General features: G+C 46.5%; 1 protein-coding gene across 2 annotated transcripts in view; it reads right to left on the bottom strand.

Moving 5' to 3' along the window:
- Positions 1 to 16,479, bottom strand: part of HPSE (heparanase) — a 51,331-nt gene extending 34,852 nt beyond the window's left edge. The window contains exon 1 of one of the 2 annotated variants that reach the window (XM_004009963.6): positions 16,150 to 16,479. In XM_004009963.6, coding sequence (XP_004010012.4) covers positions 16,150 to 16,418 — 269 coding nt within the window. In that variant the 5' untranslated portion in view covers positions 16,419 to 16,479. The remainder of the gene's footprint in view (positions 1 to 16,149) is intronic. The other variant, XM_060417656.1, reaches the window with a different exon arrangement.
- Positions 16,480 to 19,471: the final 2,992 nt, after the last annotated feature.

Here is a 19,471-nt window from a genome sequence, read left to right on the forward strand (position 1 = left end):
ACATTGGTAGATGCCAGGGGCTGAGGAGGTGGGGTGGCTGGGGAGTTAGTGTTTAATGGGGACAGAGTTTCAGTGCAGGAAGGTGGAAAATTCAGGAGATGGATGATGGGGAGAGCGGCACAATCACATGAATATACTTAGTGCCACTGAACTGTGTAGTTAAACATGATTAAAATCATTGTTTAGTTGCTAAGTTGTGTCTGACTCTTTTTCGACCCCATGGACTGTAGCCCTGAAGGCTCTTCTGTCCATGGGATTTCCCAGGCAAGAATACTGAAGTGGATTGCCATTTCCTTCTCCAGGGGATCTTCCCAACCCAGGGATCAAGCCCATGTTTCCTGCATTGGCAAGTGGATTCTTTACTTCTGAGCCACCAGGGAAGCCCGATGGTTAAAATGTGTGTGTTAGTCACTCAGTCATGTCCGACTCTTTGCGACCCCATGGACTGTAGCCCACCAGGCTCCTCTGTCCGTGGCATTCTCCAGGTAAGGATACTGGAGTGGTTTGCCATTTCCTCCTCCACATGGTTAAAATAGTATGTTTTATATTAATTTTACCACAATTTAAAAAAAAAGCTTGAAAAAGTAAGGTCACTAATGATGTTGGAGAGATTGATTTTTTGACACGATGATGGGGTCATCATGTGGGTGGAACATGGAAAGCACTAGCAGTAAGAAAGGCTGCAAATAGGAGAAAGAGCAGTGACTGCAGAGGTGCTTGAGAGGGGAAAGACTTGATGTTTCTAGGCTAAGAAGAAGGATCCAATAATAAGGGAGGGGTAAAAGGTACAGGAGAGAGAAGAGATGAGTGCTAGAGCAGAGTCCTTGGGGAGGCAGGAGTGGACGGAAGCAACAGCAGAGCTGGAAGAACTGGCCTGAGAAGAGAGAAAGGAAGAAAGCTAGACTCATCCGTGCTATACCTGCAGGTTCGACGGCAGGAAGAAAAAGAAGCTCCTGTCTGAAAGTGAAAGTCGCTCAGTCGTGTCTGATTCTTTGTGACCCCCATGGACTATACAGTCCATGGAATTCTCCAGGCCAGAATACTGAGGTGGGTAGCCTTTCCCTTCCCCAGGGGATCTTCCCAACCCAGGGATAGAACCCAGGTCTCCCGAATTGCAGGTGGATTCTTTACCAGCTGAGCCACCAGGGAAGCCCAAGAATACTGGAATGGGTAGCCAATCCCTTCTCCAGCAGATCTTCCCGACCCAGGAATCAAACCAGGGTCTCCTGCATTGCAGGCGGATTCTTTATTAACGGAGCTATGGGAAGCCCAAGTTCCTGTCTAGTGACTTCATTTTCTTTGGGAATGAGAAATGTGGTCATAGGCTAAGAGTGATGAGTTGGAGGTGGGATCAGAGATTTGAAGGAAGTGGAGAATGAGAAAGGCAGGGAAATAGAGCATGAAGGGTAGCATTAAAGACCAAGTTAGTCCGGGGGCTTCCCTGGTTGGTACAATGGTAAAGACTCCACCTGCCAATGCAGGAGACACCTGTTCAAATCCTAATTGGGGAAGATTTCACATGCCTCGGAACAACTAAGCCACAACTATTGAGCCTGAGCTCTACAGCCTGGGAGCTACAACTACTGAAGCCCATGCACCCTAGAGCCTGTTCTCTGCAACAAGAGAAACCACCACAGTGAAAAGCCTTCATACCACAACTAGAGAAACATCTGAGCAGCAAGGAAGACCCAGCACAGCCATAAATAAATAAATTATAAAGAAACCTCAGCCACTTACTTAAAATTGTTTCTAAAAAAGAGCAATTAAATCTGGAGGCCAGGAATTTCTAATGCAGCATCAATCCATGTGGCTGGGAGATTCCCCTTTGCCCCTAAGAGTGTAACAGCCCAGCTACACAGGGTGTCCATTGAGACAGAAAGAAGAGGCAAATACCTAAAACTGGCTTATTAATACACATGACTATTCATGATTAGATAATATTTTCCATTTCCAGACTTTATGGCCACCTTATAGATTCCCAAGAGGGAAAATATAGCTAGACTAAGCTAGGTTTGGGTTTTAGCAAGAAGAAAATGAGACAGGAGTTTCGGGGTGTTATCATAAGAATGACTCATGGAATAAACCAAGAGGCCTAAATCAGATATGGAAGGAATAGAAAAAGAGGCTGTTTAGTAGAGGTACTTAAAAAATAGTTGTACTGGGATCCACAGACTCAAAAAAACCTAAGAGAGTGGAGAGTATAGTTCAAGAATAGAAGTTTTAAGAGTTCAGATGTTGAAAGGTTCTTAGTTATGGGAAGAGTCAAGCCACAGACATGGCATCAGGTGGCTGAAATGAAGTGGTGTGTGCTAGGAAACTGGCTCCCATCTGCCAGAAAACTGCCCCCCCCCCTTTTTTTTTGCATTTAACAATTGCCATGATGTAAATATTCCCTTCAGGGCTATATTTCAAGATAATGGTACTGATGTCACTGAATGTGGAGTTGGGAAGAAATGAACACATTTCACAAGCCAGTGGAAGCTGGTTCCAATAAAACACCGAGTGAAGATTATTAGAAAATGCAGATGTGAAGAAATTGAAAGACAGTATTCAAGTGGACTTGAAGTCACCTAGGAAGGTGGCGGGGCGTGGAAGTGCAGAGGAGACAAATCAGTGCTGATCATCAATAAGGAGGAGTAAGAAAGAAGGGAGTGGACGCAGTGGCAAAGAGCAGACGAGGAGAGCCAGACACGAGACAGTGAACCTCACACAGATCAGGACAGTCCTCTCCAGCGGGCAGCAGTTGTCCAAACTGAATGCTTTAGACACTTTGCGTAGATTATTTCACTTCATCCCCAAACAACCCAAAGAGGTAGGTGTCTTTATTACCCTCATTTTACAGACAAGGAACCTGAACAAAACGAGGCTAGGTCATCTGCCCAAGGTAACAAGCCACTGGGGATTTGAACCACAGCAACTGGAGTTCAAACCAGTGGGCAATGATCTAGAAGCTGCCCTGGGTAATGGGAAGGGGCTACAGTGTTGGACAAGGCACAGCTTCTACTCTGGTGGGCTACTTCAGAGGAGAAGCAGCATCTATTTCTCCACTTGGGTCTTCAGAGAAGAGCTCAGTTTGAGCTAAGGCAAAGAAGAAGCAGGAATTTTCTCCGAGGAGGATGGAGCAGGATTACTATGCAAAGGGCTGCAGGCTGCACGGGGAATGGTTTGGGAGGGAAGGGAATAGTGAGCACTGTTCAACCAGAGGGGAGTCTCAGGGGTCAAAACATATGAGCCTATGGCTTGTGATTGCCCTCAGTTGTTTTGTTGGCTGTGGTTCTTTCTTTCAGCAACAGGAAGTGAAGGGTTAGGGTTCACTAACCCTAACAGAGTGAAGTCAAGTGTTAGTCGCTCAGTCATGTCTGACTCTTGGCGACCCCATGGACTGGAACCGGCCAGGCTCCTCTGTCCATGGAATTCTCCAGGCAAGAATAATAGAGTGGGTTGCCATTCCCTTCTCCAGGGAATCTTCCCAACCCAGGGATCGAACCCAAGTCTCCTGCATTGCAGCGGATTCTTTACTGTCTGAGCCACGAGGGAAGCAAACATCAGTTATCCAGACCTGCATTTAGCATTGCTGATAAGTGCTTTTCCCAAGAGGAAAAGCAACTTTGTCAATGAAGATGAAGGAACCTGATTATTGGAAGTTACAAATACTAAGTATTTGTCAAATTGGCAAAGGAGGTGTATTTTGCTGAAATAAAATAAGCAAACCATTTTTCTTGTTTTGGTCATGCCATGAAGCATGTGGGATCTAGTCCCTGATCAGTGATGGAAGCTGGGCCCCCTGCATGGGGAGCTTGGAGTCTTATTTTTACTGCATGGTTACTGTGTAGCACCACTGTTTTTTTCTCTGTAGCACTCCTGATTTCTACCACTGGCTCAGCACTCTAATTTTTTATCTTGAATTAGTGAACTGTGCTTAATATGTGTCTTGATTGAAATGTGGCCGCACTGCCAAGATGGTAACCACATGCGGTAACCCTTGATATGTGGCTAGTCTGAACTGAGACATGCTGTGAATATAAGATATACACCAGATTTCTCTGAAGACTTGGCTCGAAAATCAGTGTAAAATATCTCATTAATATTTTGTATTGATTGTATGTTGAATGATAATAATTTGGCTACTTTTGTATTAAGCAAAATATAATATTAAAATAAGTTATTCCTGTTTCTTTTTACCTTTTTTAAGTATGGCTATTAGAAGAAACTCCAATACTTTGGCCACCTCATGGGAAGAGTTGACTCACTGGAAAAGACTCTGATGCTGGGAGGGATTAGGGGCAGGAGGAGAAGGGGACGACAGAGGATGAGACGGCTGGATGGCATCACCGACTTGATGGACATGAGTTTGGGTAGACTCTGGGAGTTGGTGATGAACAGGGAGGCCTGGCATGCTGCGATTCATGGGGTTGCAAAGAGTTGGACACGACTGAGTGACTGAACTGAACTGAATTAGAGAACTTTAAATTATATTACGAGGCTTGCACGTGAGGCCCACATTCTATTTCCATTGAGTTGTGCTGGCCTCTGTCCTCCCGTCTTTGAGAACCAGATCTTCGGGCTTAGGAAGTCTTTGCCTGGGTTGTTGATGAGTTTCTTCTGGGAAGAGGACAAACTGAAAAGACGCTCCTTTCTGATTGTAGATTGTTCTTCCACTGTCATTGACGTTCTACGTACTCCATGTTCTTTAATTGCAAATGTGGGAAACAAGCAAACAAACCGCCAAACACATCTGTTTGCCATTATGGGAAACTGGAACCAGAACCACCTGACTGAATTTGCTGTGATCTCCTTTGAAGTACCGTCGAGGTATGAACCTTGAGTTTTCTATTCTCAATTCGGTCCATCAGTCATCTCAGTTCGTTTCCAGACGATCTTTTTCTCCCACCCCTCCTCTGCTGCCTTTAAAAATATATAAATTTGGATTCCTTTTATTTCTTTTTCTGCTCTGATTGCTGTGGCCAAAACTTCCAGAACTATGTTGAATAGTAGCGGTGAAAGTGGACACCCTTGTCTTGTTCCTGACTTTAGGGGAAATGCTTTCAATTTTTCACCATTGAGGATAATGTTTGCTGTGGGTTTGTCATAGATAGCTTTTATTATGTTGAGGTATGTTCCTTCTATTCCTGCTTTCTGGAGAGTTTTTATCATAAATGGATGTTGAATTTTGTCAAAGGCCTTCTCTGCATCTATTGAGATAATCATATGGTTTTTATTTTCAATTTGTTAATGTGGTGAATTACATTGATTGATTTGCGGATACTGAAGAATCCTTGCATCCCTGGGATAAAGCCCACTTGGTCATGGTGTATGATCTTTTTAATGTGTTGTTGGATTCTGATTGCTAGAATTTTGTTGAGGATTTTTGCATCTATGTTCATCAGAGATATTGGCCTGTAGTTTTCTTTTTTTGTGACATCTTTGTCAGGTTTTGGTATTAGGGTGATGGTGGCCTCATAGAATGAGTTTGGAAGTTTACCTTCCTCTGCAATTTTCTGGAAGAGTTTGAGTAGGATAGGTGTTAGCTCTTCTCGAAATTTTTGGTAGAATTCAGCTGTGAAGCCATCTGGACCTGGGCTTTTGTTTGCTGGAAGATTTCTGATTACAGTATCAATTTCCGTGCTTGTGATGGGTCTGTTAAGATTTTCGATTTCTTCCTGGTTCAGTTTTGGAAAATTGTACTTTTCTAAGAATTTGTCCATTTCTTCCACGTTGTCCATTTTATTGGCATACAACTGCTACCTTATGACCCAGCAATCCCACTTCTGGGCATACACACCGAGGAAACCAGCATTGAAAGAGACACATGTACCCCAATGTTCATCGCAGCACTGTTTATAATAGCCAGGACATGGAAACAACCTAGATGTCCATCAGCAGATGAATGGATAAGAAAGCTGTGGTACATATACACAATGGAGTATTACTCAGCCGTTAAAAAGAATTCATTTGAATCAGTTCTGTTGAGATGGATGAAACTGGAGCCGATTATACAGAGTGAAGTAAGCCAGAAAGAAAAACACCAATACAGTATACTAACACATATATATGGAATTAGGAAGATGGCAATGACGACCCTGTATGCAAGACAGGGAAAGAGACACAGATGTGTATAACGGACTTTTGGACTCAGAGGGAGAGGGAGAGGGTGGGATGATTTGGGAGGATGCCATTCTAACATGTATACTATCATGTGAATTGAATCGCTAGTCTATGTCTGACGCAGGATGCAGCATGCTTGGGGCTGGTGCATGGGGATGACCCAGAAAGATGTTATGGGGAGGGAGGTGGGAGGGGGGTTCATGTTTGGGAATGCATGTAAGAATTAAAGATTTTAAAATTTAAAAAATAAAAATAAAAAAAAGAAATAAATTTAAAAAAAATTAAAAAAATTAAAAAAATATATATATATAAAATGCTTTACTTTCTTTTTGTGTCCTCGTGTCTGTGCAATTAGCATCTGGTTTCAAACTCTGCTCCTTCGTCTCACAGCTGGCTGACCATGGGCAAGCTGCTGAATCTCCCTAAGATTCAACCTCTTCATTTTAAAAATGGGGATAATAATATTCCTGACCTTAGAGTTTTGTAGCAAGGACTTAAGTGAACTAATACCCAGGAGATGCTTAGAATGGGGACTGGCCTGTGACGGCGGCGCAATGAGTGTCAACTATTTTTATAATCCTTTCCTTCTTAGCATTTCAGCTTTCATCTGCTCAGCTCTTCACCCAAGCAGTTAACTTTTGAGGAAATGAAATACAAAAATGCCCGTGTGACTCTCGGCTCCTGTGACAGATAAGCCCTGGGTTGTCTTCCGAGATGGAAGCTAAATATTTTGTCTTCTGAGATGACAAGGTCATTTTGGGCACTGTGCCAACCCTCCTGGGGAAATGGACCCACCAGAAGCTCTAATTCAGAAGCTCTGTCCTAGGTGAGAAGGGGAGGGAGCTTATGCGTCCTAAGCTGGAATCTTTAAGGTCTCTGCCAGTAGACGTGGAAGATGAGCAGCAGCTCATCTGGGAGCCAGCCCTGAAGCCCTTGGGAACAACAATGCTCTGTGTTTTGTAAGCAAACAGTTTTATTAATTGCACTCTATACTGTTTTGGTTTTCATTATCCTTCAGCCTTTAACAAAAAGGTGGAGATCAGTGGGGAAAGAAAGAGTGCTATGAGAAATTAAGAGAGGCATTTAAGAAGAGGAGAGGGTATTCCACTCACTAAATCACAGGATGGAAGTTGTGTGTGTGTGTTTGGGACTGGGACTGGGGTGGGGGAGTGGGGGTGGGGGGAGGGTATTGCTTGTGAGTTGGTTAGCTTGATTGCAGGGTGATCAGACCCAAACCCCAAAAGTCATACTTCAGGGGTTTTTTGGACTTGTTTCCCCAGAAAGGGATCCTCAAATGCCCTTCTTTGGGGAGGGGTGGGGTAGGGTATGTGCTGGCCACAGTAGCAGAAAAGGACTTAAGTTCTCACATTTCAGTAAATGGTTATTTACTTAGTTTTTCTGTTTGCAGTAAGGCACCTTCCATTCTCTCTTCCCCTATCACATCCTCCCATCCCCACTCCTCACATCCCTTCTAAGCCTGGGGGTCCTCACATATGGAGCCCTGTAGCCCAGTGTTTCACCAGAGTAATCTTTCTCTCAACCAGCACCAAGGGCTGCACAATATCAGCTCACTATGGGTAAGGGGAAGGGCTCAAAGTGGGAACTTCTTCCCACAAGGAAACACTTGATAGAGGTTAGTGACCATTGAAAGAAATCCACAGAGAACTGATGAATGGTTAGCAAATACTCACCAATTTCTAGGAAACAATTAACAAAAAAGCAATTAAACAAAAAACAATTAAACAAAAGTAGCAATTAAATTTTGAACACTGTCAAACATTATGTTAAGTACTTATTTATTATCTCATCAAATGCTCATCACAATCCTACAAGAAGGTTTTAGAAGTTCCATTCTAAAGTTGAAGTTGCCAAGCAACCTGTAAAGACCAAGCCACCAGGTTTTGACAGAGCTGGGAATCAAGGCTGGGCTCAGTGTCAGTCGTGTTAGACCATGTGCTTTTATTTGCACAGTGCTGCCGCTGCTGCTAAGTCACTCAGTCGTGTCTGACTCTGTGCGACCCCATGGACCGTAGGCTTCCAGGCTCCTCTGTCCATGGAATTACCCAGGCAAGAATACTGGAGTGGGTAGCTATTCCCTTCCATAGGGATCTTGTTGACTCAGGGATCAACCAGGTCTCCTGTACTGCAGGCAGATTCTTTACCTCTGAGCCCTATTTGCATAATAAATAACTAGAATTACCAATGACAGCAGAAGGCTAGACTGTAGGTGTTTGGTAATGGCAGGACTCCCAGTTGTTTTGAGTTGGGTGAGAGGCGTGGCATTCTCTGGAGGCTCACATGAACCAGATGAATGGCCTGGATGACCTGGGTCTGGTAGTGCCCTATCTCAGGATTAGCCCACACTCACTGGCAGGGGCCAGGGAACCTGCCTACACCAGGCTCAGTCTTCCTCAAAGGAGAAAAAAATTCCAGCTGATAAAGCAGTGCCACATTTTGCAGCCTCATTTTGGAGAGAAAGCTTTTTGTTAAGGCTCTGTAAGTCACTGTAATAATCTTCCAGGTATCACTGCTGCTGCTGCTGCTAAGTCGCTTCAGTCATGTCCGACTCTGTGCGACCCCATAGAAGGCAGCCCACCAGGCTCCCCCTTCCCTGGGATTCTCCAGGCAAGAACACTGGAGTGGGTTGCCATTTCCTTCTCCAATGCATGAAAGTGAAAGTGAAAGTGAAGCCACTCAGTCGAGTCCGACCTGCAGCAACCCAATGGACTGCAGCCTACCAGGCTCCTCCATCCATGGGATTTTCCAGGCAAAAGTACCGGAGTGGGGTGCCATTGCCTTCTCCGAGGTATCACTGATGTAATGGGAAATTTCTGTACCTAGGGCACGATTTTGCTGTGAACCTAAAACTACCCTTTAAGTTTTATTGGGACTTTCCTGGTGATCCAGTGGCTGAGACAATGGAAGGGGCAGACTCACTCACGATGTAAGGGGCTGATGTTCCATCCTTGGTCTGGGAGCTGGACCCCCACACGTGGCAACTAAAAATCCTGTGTGCTTATGCAGTCAAATAAATAAAAATTTAAAAAATTAAAGTTTTATTATAGGATAATAAGCAAGCTTATTCTCCTTGATGACCTTTTCCGCCTCCTCCTTCTTTCTTTAACCTTCCTACTGAAAGAGGAAACAGGCAGAACAGGCTCCATCTTGAAAGCAGGGCTCCATCTTGGGCCAGACTGTGGACTTTGACCTATATGCCCAGTATCTACGGAAACGACATATCAACTGGAAAACCAGGCCCCCTGCATGGAAGAGGCTTGTACCTAGACTCTCTGTTGCCTAAAAGAATACCCTAATTATCTGTGTAACTGAATAGAATCATAAATTCTATTTTGCTTATTGGGGTATGACCATAGGCCTAATTGTTCCCTGTTAACTACCCAGGCTTAAGGCATATGAAGCCCAAAGTTATCTTTGATTGTATCTTTCTTTTCCTTTGTTCAGACTAGTTTCAGAGAATTTGGGGAGGTGGGTTTGGCATGTCCACTTAGGGTATATAAGGTTTTCAGAAAAACTGGTCAGGATTCTTGGCTAAGAAAGAGGAGATTCTGCCTTGGGCCGCTGGTGTAATAAACGGCACTCCACTATCTGCATTGTCCTGAGTGAGTTTGTTTCCCGGAACGCGTGGCTACAACATTTGGTGCATTGGCCAAGAAACTCTTCACTTTGAGGAGACAAGTCCCATCTGGGACTACTCCGAGGCCTCATGGCTTGAATCTTCTAGTGGGGGGAAGGCGCCTCGCCCTTCTGGAAGGATTCTGCTTCTCAATGCCCGGACCTTTCATGTTAGCAGGTAGTGGACGGTAGCAGGGGAACTGAGCGCTCAGGTGAGGAGGAACCCACCCGGCAGGGTGGAAAAGGTGGCTTGATCACCTCCCTGGGAGGGACTAAGAGGGGCACAGACCCACAGGAGCCTGGAATAGGAAGGTGGCAACGATTGCTTGGTACGCAGGTTGACGAGTGTGTTAGGGCTTAGAAAAGAAATTTGTGAAGGTCATTTAGGAGGTGGTGTCCACACTGTCTTGGGGAAAATTATTACCAAGCAATTGCCAGGGGATTTTTAAGAGAAGAAGCTTGTTTTTTGTGTGCTCGTATTCTGCTCTCCCCAAGGAGGTGTCCCATCTGCTTTGAAATTCTTGACCCTCAAGGAATTGTCAGGCTAGAAGGAGGGGGATACATAAGTGAGTATGAATTGGCTTTTCTGGAGATGGCCCGGGATGTGGGATATTTAACCCATCTGTATTTTCATCCGCACCTGATCAAGCCCACCAAGGCAGAATGGACTTTAAAAGTTAAGGGAGAAACAGTCTTGGACCACGTGGTGTTCTGGTTCAGCTGTGCTGACCGGCAGATAAAGACACGCTGATTCCCCTTCTCCCTTTGGGATCTGGCAGGTAAGGCTCTTCTCACCCCAGTTAGGAAGGAGGCAGAATGGTAACTTAAGTGTCTTGAGTGGAAATATCAGAAGTACATAAGGTACTGAGAACTTCGTAGACAGAATGAAAAGGAAAAGTAGAAGAAGGTCCGAGAAGGTAAACAAGATGGCAGAAGTGAATCTAAGGCAACTGTATTAGATACATGTTTAAAATTTTAAAGAAGAGATTTGGAGGAGACTATGGGGTAAAGATGAAGCCTGACCGCCTCCACATGCTCTGTGAGGTCGAATGGCCCCCTATGGGAGTAGGATGGCCACCAGAGAACACCATGAACTTAAAAATAGAGGAAGCAGTCTATACAGCAGTCACAGGAGGGCCAGGACACCTGGATCAATATCCATATATTGACTCGTGACTAGGCTTAGCTCAAGACCCTCCTACTTGGACAAAGTTCTACATCCAGAAGGGAAAGGGGGAAATATTAATGGCACAAAAATTGACTGATGATAAAAAAGGAAATTCTACAGGATTTGGACGGGGACGACCTGACCTCTCCCCCATACTGGATAATGATGGGCCTGCCTCCCAGTTCTCCACCAGGACCGGACGCCACCTTACTGCCCAATCCAGGGCCAGGTGAAGTCCTGCAGCAGCCGCTACTCCTCCGCCAGCTCTCCCGGAGTTTGTAGAGCCACCAGGCTCCAATCACAGCAATGGAGACCTCTGGTCAATGCCCCCAGAACTCCGCCTCAGCTAGACCTTCTAGATTGTATCCATATCTCCCGGTGAGTACTGATGGGAAGGGGGAAGAAAACACAGCAATTAGACAGAGGCTGCGCTCTGCTAAGGAACAGGGGGAAGAACCCCACTACAGATGCCCCTCAGAGAGCTACAAGAGCCTCCAGTTCAGGACTCAAGGGAACTACCATCAGCCCCCTGTAGCCTAGTATTACCAGCCATTTTCCTCTACGGATGTATTAAACTGGCAGAGATACCCTCCACCGTACTTGGAGGAGCCACAAGCCATGATTAGGCTGCTGCTGCTGCTAAGTCGCTTCAGTCGTGTCCAACTCTGTGCAACCCCATGGATGGCAGCCCACCAGGCTCCCCCGTCCCTGGGATTCTCCAGGCAAGAACACTGGAGTGGGTTGCCATTTCCTTCTCCAATGCATGAAAGTGAAAAGTGAAAAGTGAAAGTGAAGTCACTCAGTCGTGTCTGACTCTTAGTGACCCCATGGACTGCAGCCCACCAGGCTCCTCCGTCCATGGGATTTTCCAGGCAAGAGTACTGGAGTGGGGTGCCATTGCCTTCTCCGACGATTAGGCTAATGGAGGCTATTTTTCGAACCCACCGCCCTGTATAGGATGACATAATCCAACTACTAGTCTCCCTTCTCAGCAATGAGGAAAGACACAGGATTTTTTTTTTTTTTAAAGACACAGAATCCTAACTGAGGCCAAACAATGGTTAAGAGAAGTGGAACCCGAGTGTACTGCAAACCCGCAGCGGTTGAGAGAACTAGCTACCCCCAATGAGAGGCCAAGTTGGGACTGTAACACAGAAAAAGGGACGGGCCACCTGGAGAGATATCAGGTGACTATTTTACAAGGTCTCAAGAGGGGGGCCCAAAAAGCTATGAGTATCTCAAAACCCTCCCAAGTGATTCAAAGGGAAAGCAAATCACCCTCTGAGTTCTCAAAAAGATTGTGCGACCCTATAGACTTTATACGCCAGTAGACCCAGCGAGAGCTGGATCTCAGATGGTGATAAATGCAGCCTTTGTGTCTCTAGCCTACCCTGAAAATGTCAGATGGGGGGACACCAAGTGACTCATGAGTTTTTATACATTCCTGAATGCCCAGTACCTTTGTTGGGAAGAAACTTGCTGTCTAAATTGGGGGCACAAGTGACCTTTCCCCCCACGAAAGACCCACTGTTCGAGTGGGCTCAACCACCTATTTACTCTTCCTTTCAGTAACCCTTCAAGATGAATGGAGGTTGCACGATCTCCCGGAAGGGAAACCGGATAGGCTAAACAGTCAAGAAAGTTAACTCAACAATTCCCTGAGGTCCGGGCGGAAGACAACCCACCCCAGGCTTGCAAAACAAGTCCCACTGGTAAGAGAACTCAAACCCGGTACAATTATGTCAGCACCCGCCTTGGGCCTGACAGACCTTGCTAAGCCATTTATTCTTTATGTGACTGGAAAGGACAACATGGCCACGGGATTGTTGTCCCAGACTATGGGGACATGGGACAGACCAGTGACTTATCTCTAATCAGCTGGACCATGTTGCCACTGGGTGGCTGGGACACTTACAGGCTGGTGCTGCAGTTGCCTTACTGGTCCGGGAGGCAACCAAGCTGACTTTGGGCCAAGATTTGTTCCTAAAAGTCCCACATGAGGTCAACACTCCCCTGCCAGGGGACTCCCATAAATGGCTGGCAACATCCCAGATTACTCAATACCAGAGACTGTTATGTGAGAAACCCATGTTACTACTGAGCCTTGTCAGGCCCTGAATCTGGCCGCTCTCTTTCTTGTGGGAGAAGGTGGGCCCTCACATGATTGCAAGGAAATAGGCCAGCAGTCCTGACTTGAGAGACCAGCCAATCCCGGACCCAGATTGGGTCGTATACACCAATGGCACCAGCCTGGTGAAACAGGGACAATGACTCTTGGGATATGCAAGAGTCATGGAAGAAACCATCGTTGAGGCTAGTTCTCTGCCATCACACTGGTCTGCTCAATGGCCGAACCATATGCTCTAATCAAGGCCCTCCAGCTCTCAAAAGGTAAGAAGACAAACATTTACACAGACTCCAGGTATGCTTTTGCCACACTACAGGGCTCTGTATAAGGAGGCCTTTGACAGTCAGTGAAAAAGATATTAAAAATAAGGAAGAAATTAAGACCCTATTAGATGCTGCCTGGGAACCAGAAAGGGTTGCAGTCATACACTGCTGAGGACGTCAAAAAGAGGATACCCCCTGGGCTCATGGAACAGACTGACAGATAAGACCACTAAACAAGCCAGCCGAGGGCTTGGGGGTGACAAGAGGGGCCCCTGTTAAAGCTCTCATTTTGGCAGAGCTGCCTGAGCTAATGCTAGACTCTCCAAAATACACTGAAGCCCCAAACAACTAGCCAAAGCAGAAAGGGCCAAGACTGAAAAGGGATGGTTGGAATTGCCAAGTGGCAAATTATTGGTACTGGAGGAGCTGGCACCCACTCTGGTAAGCCAAACACACCAAGCAACCCATCTAGGCCATGATAAACTGGAAGAGCTAATTGGAAGCTATTTCTTGGTTCCCCACCTCTTTTCCCTATGCAGGACAAAATCTCAGAATTGCGCTGCCTGCTCACAGGTCAATGCTGCCTCTCAGCACAGACAGAAACCTCCAGGGATTCAGGTAAAAGGCACACTGCCCTTTGAACACCTGGAAGAGGACTTCACTGAAATGAAACCTCACTGGCACTACCATTACCTGCTGGTCATAATATGTACCTTCTCGGGATGGGTAGAAGCTTTTCCTACCTGGACTGAGAGAGCATCAAAGGTAGCCTGGTACCTGCTTAGGGAGATAGTTCCCAGATTTGGATTTCCTACCAGCACTGGATTGGACAATGGCCCGGATTTCATAGCTGATTTAGTATAACAAGTAAGCAAAACTTCAAACATCAAGTGGAAATTACATACAACATATAGGCCCCAGAGTTCTGAGATGGTGGAAGAAACCATCCGGACACTTAAAGAGACACTCTCCAAGACACTCTCCAACATTCATCTTAGAGACTGACTGTTCCTGGATGGACTTGTTTCCAACGGCTCTGCTCAGACTCAGGATGACCCCACAGTCCCATGGCTCTTCTCTGTACAAATTATGTATGGGAGGCTCCCTCCCTTAATAAAACAGGTGTCAACAAATTTGCCTCAGGTAAGGGGAGATGAGATTTCACAGCAGATGGAACAACTGGGGAAGGTAATAAATCAAGTAACTAAGTTTGTCCAAGAAAGGGTGCCGTTCCCCCTTGGGGAACAGATTCACTAATTTGTGCCCAGGGATCAGGTGTGGTCAAGGACTGGAAACGCGACTCCTTGGCCCCACATTGGAAGGGTCCATATACTGTTGCTCTAACCAGCCCTGCTGCAGTTCAAGTTGCAGGTGTCACTCCCTGGATCCACCACATGAGGGTGAAGAGAGCACACCACGAGACCCGGAGGATGCTGTGCGGACTACATAAAAGGACCCCACTGATCCCCGTGAAACCAAGATCATCTTAGAGAAGAAAAAGAGACGAAGCTCTACAATCAACTGCTGCTACAAGGACTTGCTGGTATCATCTTGAGACTGACCATAGTTTCAGTACAAAGAGGGACCCGTGCTATAATTAAAGTTGAATGTTGTGTATATATTCCTGATTTATCTGACTATGTATCAGCCACCCTAGATGACATGGAAGGTCAGGTAAAACTTATGTCTGATGATAATCTTCCTTTTTGGACTTCCGTCCTATCTTGGGTGAGGGGTGATTGGTGGAACACTATATTTACCATTGTTATAGTTGCCTTGATAGTTCTGCTTTGTGGACCCTTTATTTTACAATGTATTATGAACTTTGTAACGCAAAGGTTGATGTGGTTCTCCCAAATTAGAGGTTGGAGAGTCAGAGTGCATACAGCCCTATGAATGATGCTCCTACTATGAGTTAAAAGCATCAAGGGCGGGGAACGAAGGAGGAAACAGACAGAACAGGCTCCATCTTGGGCCAGACTGTGGACTTTGACTTATATGTCCAGTATCTATGGAAACGACATATCTACTGGAAAACCAGGCCCCCTGCATGGAAGAGCCGTAGGGCTCCTACCTAGACTCTCTGTTGCCTAAAAGAATACCCTAATTATCAGTGTAACCGAATAGAATCATAAATTCTATTTTGCTTATTGGGGTATGACCACAGGCCTATTGATAACTGTCTGCTGTTAACTTCCTAGGCGTAAGGCATATGAAGCCCAAAGTTATCTTTGATTGTATCTTTCTTTTCCTTTGTTCAGACTAGTTTCAGGGAATTTGGGGAGGTGGGTTTGGCATGAACACTAGGGTATACAAGGTTTTCAGAAAAACTGGTCAGGGTCTTGGCTAAGAGGAGGCTCTGCCTTGGGCCCGCTGGTGTAATAAACTGCACTCCACTATCTGCATTGTCCTTCTGAGTGAGTTTGTTTTTTAGAACGTGTGGCTACAACATTACCAGCGTGTAAGAGACTGGAGCCTGGCACAGCGTTACTTGTCCTACACTGGGCAGTAAATTCAAGCGCTCAAAGCCCTCCAGGTGTTCTAGGTGGGTACCGTCCTGCAGGCAAGTTTCTGGGGCAGATGGAAAGTTTCTTTTCTCAATTTCTACCCTAATATCTAGCCGTCAGTTGGCGCTCAGGCACCACTTGCTGAATGAATGAAGGCGGGAAAGGGCGGTTCGGGGAACACAGCAGCGGGGGTGGGCTGGGGAGAGACAGAGAGAGAGAGAAAGGAGAGAGAGACAGATGGTGAGAAGGTCCCGGAGTAAAGAGAGGAGGAGTGGCCGGCGGGCAGGCCGTGGACGTCAGGAGACCAGGAGCGAGGAGGCCAGGGACCCGCAGGCCGGCACTTACCCCAGGAAGGTGAAGAAGCGCGGGTCCGTGGCCAGGTTGGCGTCGATGGTGAAGGACAGGAACGCGGGACTCACCAGGTGCAGCGGCCGCTCGGTGGAGAACTCGAGCTTTGCGGCGTCGTCGGCCGGTGCGGCTGCGGCGGGGGCGCCCGGGGAGCAGGGACCCAGCGGCCCCAGCAGCAGCAGCAGCAGCAGCAGCAGCGGCGGCGGCGGCGGCAGCAGCCCTAGCTTCCAGCACGCCAGCATCCCCGGCTTCCCGCACGCCAGCATCCCCGGCTCACCTGGCCGCCCCTCCAGCCGGCAGCGCGCAGACAGCGCCGAGACCTTGTGCACTTCCTCACGCCAGGCGCGGCGTGCTTTCCGCGGTCCTCCCGGTCTCCCTCCTCCCCTCACCCCTCCCACCGCGCCCGCCTCCCGGCTCACTCCCGCTTCCCTGTACGCTTTCCCCCACGGTGGCTGTGTCACGTCCACTTACGAAATCACCCACACCCGTTCGAAGGGTGCGGACGTGGCCCGGAGCCAAGTGTCCGGGAGGCCCGGGGAGCTCCTGGGGAGGAGGGCTGGGCACCCCGGACCTGGCTCCCTGAAGCATGAAGTCAGTTAGCGAAAAGGCCAGCGGTTCCTCCTTCCAGGTCCTCCCCGTGGCGCCCACCGGGTCTTCTGACTTCAGCTAAAGCCTCCAGTGAGCATACATCGCTTCACTCTCGTCTGGCTTTTGGAACACTTGCTTGTCACTCCGTGTCCCACTCTTTGGAGCCTCATAGCCTGGGGCCGCCAGGAACCTCTGTCCTCTGTCCGTGGGATTCTCCAGGCAAGCATAACTGGAGTGGGTTCCCATTCTCTTCTCCAGGGGATTTTCCCTACCCAGGGATCAAACCTGAGTCTCCTGAATTGTAGGCGGATTCTTCGCCAGCTGAGCCACTGAAAGTGAAAGTTGCTGAGTCTCTGTCCGACTCTTTGCGACCCCCACGGACTGTACAGTCCATGGAATTCTCCAGGCCAGAATACTGGAGTGGGTAGCCTTTCCCTTCTCCAGGGGATCTTCCCAACCCAAGGATGGAACCCAGGTCTCCTGCATTGCAGGCAGATTCTTTACCATCTGAGCCACAAGGGAAGTGCAAGAATACTGGAGTGGGCAGCCTATCCCTCCTCCAGCGAATCTTCCCCAAGGCCTGAATCCAACGGGGGTCTCCTGCATTGCAGGAGGATTCTTTACCGATTGAGCTATGAGTGAAGCCCTTAGAGCTTGCCAGAATCTGATGAACTGTGTGTTCTCTGGCTGGAGTGCTGTTTCCCAGTCATCTCAGTTTTGCCTGACAAAAATCTGACCTCGACATTAGCTAACCTACACCTGGAAATAGATCAAAACTCCAAACATTTCTTATCAATTTCTCATGAAAACTGTATTTAGCAGAGCACTGAAGTATTCCGTGCTCCAACATCTGAAACTCAGGACGTAAAGCCATACAATATGTTCAACACTGAAATCATATTGATTGATTCTTTGCAACAAAGATGGAGAAGCTTTATACAGTCAGCAAAAACAAGACCTGGAGTTGACTGTGGTACAGATCATGAACTCCTTATTGCCAAATTCAGACTTAAATAGAAGAAAGTAGGGAAACCACTAGACCATTCAGGTATGACCTAAATCAAATCCATAAGGATTATACAGCAGAAGTGAGAAATAGTTTTAAGGGACTAAATCTGATAGACAGAGATCTATCAGAGATCTGATGAACTATGGATGGAGGTTCATGACATTGTACAGGAGACAGGGAGCAAGACCATCCCCAAGAAAAAGAAATGCAAAAAAGCAAAATGGCTGTCTGACAAGTCCTTACAAATAGCTGGGAAAAGAAGAGAAGCAAAAAGCAAAGAAGAAAAAAGGAAAGATATACCCATTTGAATGCAGAATTCCAAAGAATAGCAAGGAGAGATAAGAAAGCCTTCCTCAGTGATTAGTGCAAAGAAATAGAGGAAAACAATAGAATGGGAAAGACTAGAGATCTCTTCAAGAAAATTAGAGATACCAAAGGAACATTTCATGCAAAGATGGGGTCGATAAAGGACAGAAATGGTATAGACCTAACAGAAGCAGAAGACATTAAGAAGAGGTGGCAAGAATACACAGAAGAACTGTACAAAAAAAGACCTTCATGACCCAGATAGTCACAATGGTGTGATCACTCACCTAGAACCAGACATCCTGGAATGTGAAGTCAAATGGGCCTTAGGAAACATCACTATGAACAGAGCTAGTGGAGGTGATGGAATTCTAATTGAGCTATTTCAAATCCTAAAAGATGGTGCTGTGAAAATGCTACACTCAGTATGTCAGCAAATTTGGAAAATTCAGCAGTGGCCACAGGACTAGAAAAGTTTTCACTCCAATCCCAAAGAAAGGCAATGCCAAAGAATGCTTGTACTACCATGCAATTGTGCTCATCTCACAGCTAGCAAAGCAATGCTCAAAATTCTCCAAGCCAGGTTTCAACAATACATGAACTGTGAACTTCGAGATGTTCAAGATGGATTTAGAAAAGGCAGAGGAGCCAGAGGTCAAATTGCCAACATCCGCTGGATCATCAAAAAAGCAAGAGAGTTCCAGAAAAACATCTATTTCTGCTTTATTGACTATGCCAAAGCCTTTGACTGTGTGGATCACAATAAACTGTGGACAATTCTGAGACCACCTGACCTGCCTCTTGAGAAACCTGTATGCAGGCCAGGAAGCAACAGTTAGAACTGGACATGGAACAACAGATTGGTTCCAAACAGCAAAAGGAGTACGTCAAGGCTGTATATTGTCACTCTGCTTATTTAACTTCTATGCAGAGTACATCGTGAGAAATGCTGGTCTGGATGAAGCACAAGCTGGAATCAAGATGGCCAGGAGAAATATCAGTAACCTCAGATATGCAGATGACACCACCCTTATGGCAGAAAGTGAAGAGGAACTAAAAAGCCTCTGGATAAAAGTGAAAGAGGAGAGTGAAAAAGTTGGCTTAAAGGTCAACATTCAGAAAACTAAGATCATGGCATCTGGTCCCATCACTTCATGGCAAATAGATGGGGAAACAGTGGAAACAGTGACAGACTTTGTTTTTTGGGGCTCCAAAATCACTGCAGATGGTGACCGCAGCCGTGACATTAAAAGACGCTTACTCCTTCGAAGGAAAGTTATGACCAACCTAGACAGCATATTCAAAAGCAGAGACATTACTTTGCCAACAAAGGTCCATCTAGTCAAGGCTATGATTTTCCAGTAGTCATGTATGGATGTGAGAGTTGGACTATAAAGAAAGCTGAGTGCCAAAGAA

The sequence above is a fragment of the Ovis aries genome, chromosome 6 (assembly GCF_016772045.2).
Source record: "Ovis aries strain OAR_USU_Benz2616 breed Rambouillet chromosome 6, ARS-UI_Ramb_v3.0, whole genome shotgun sequence".
NCBI classification, from domain to species: domain Eukaryota; kingdom Metazoa; phylum Chordata; class Mammalia; order Artiodactyla; family Bovidae; genus Ovis; species Ovis aries.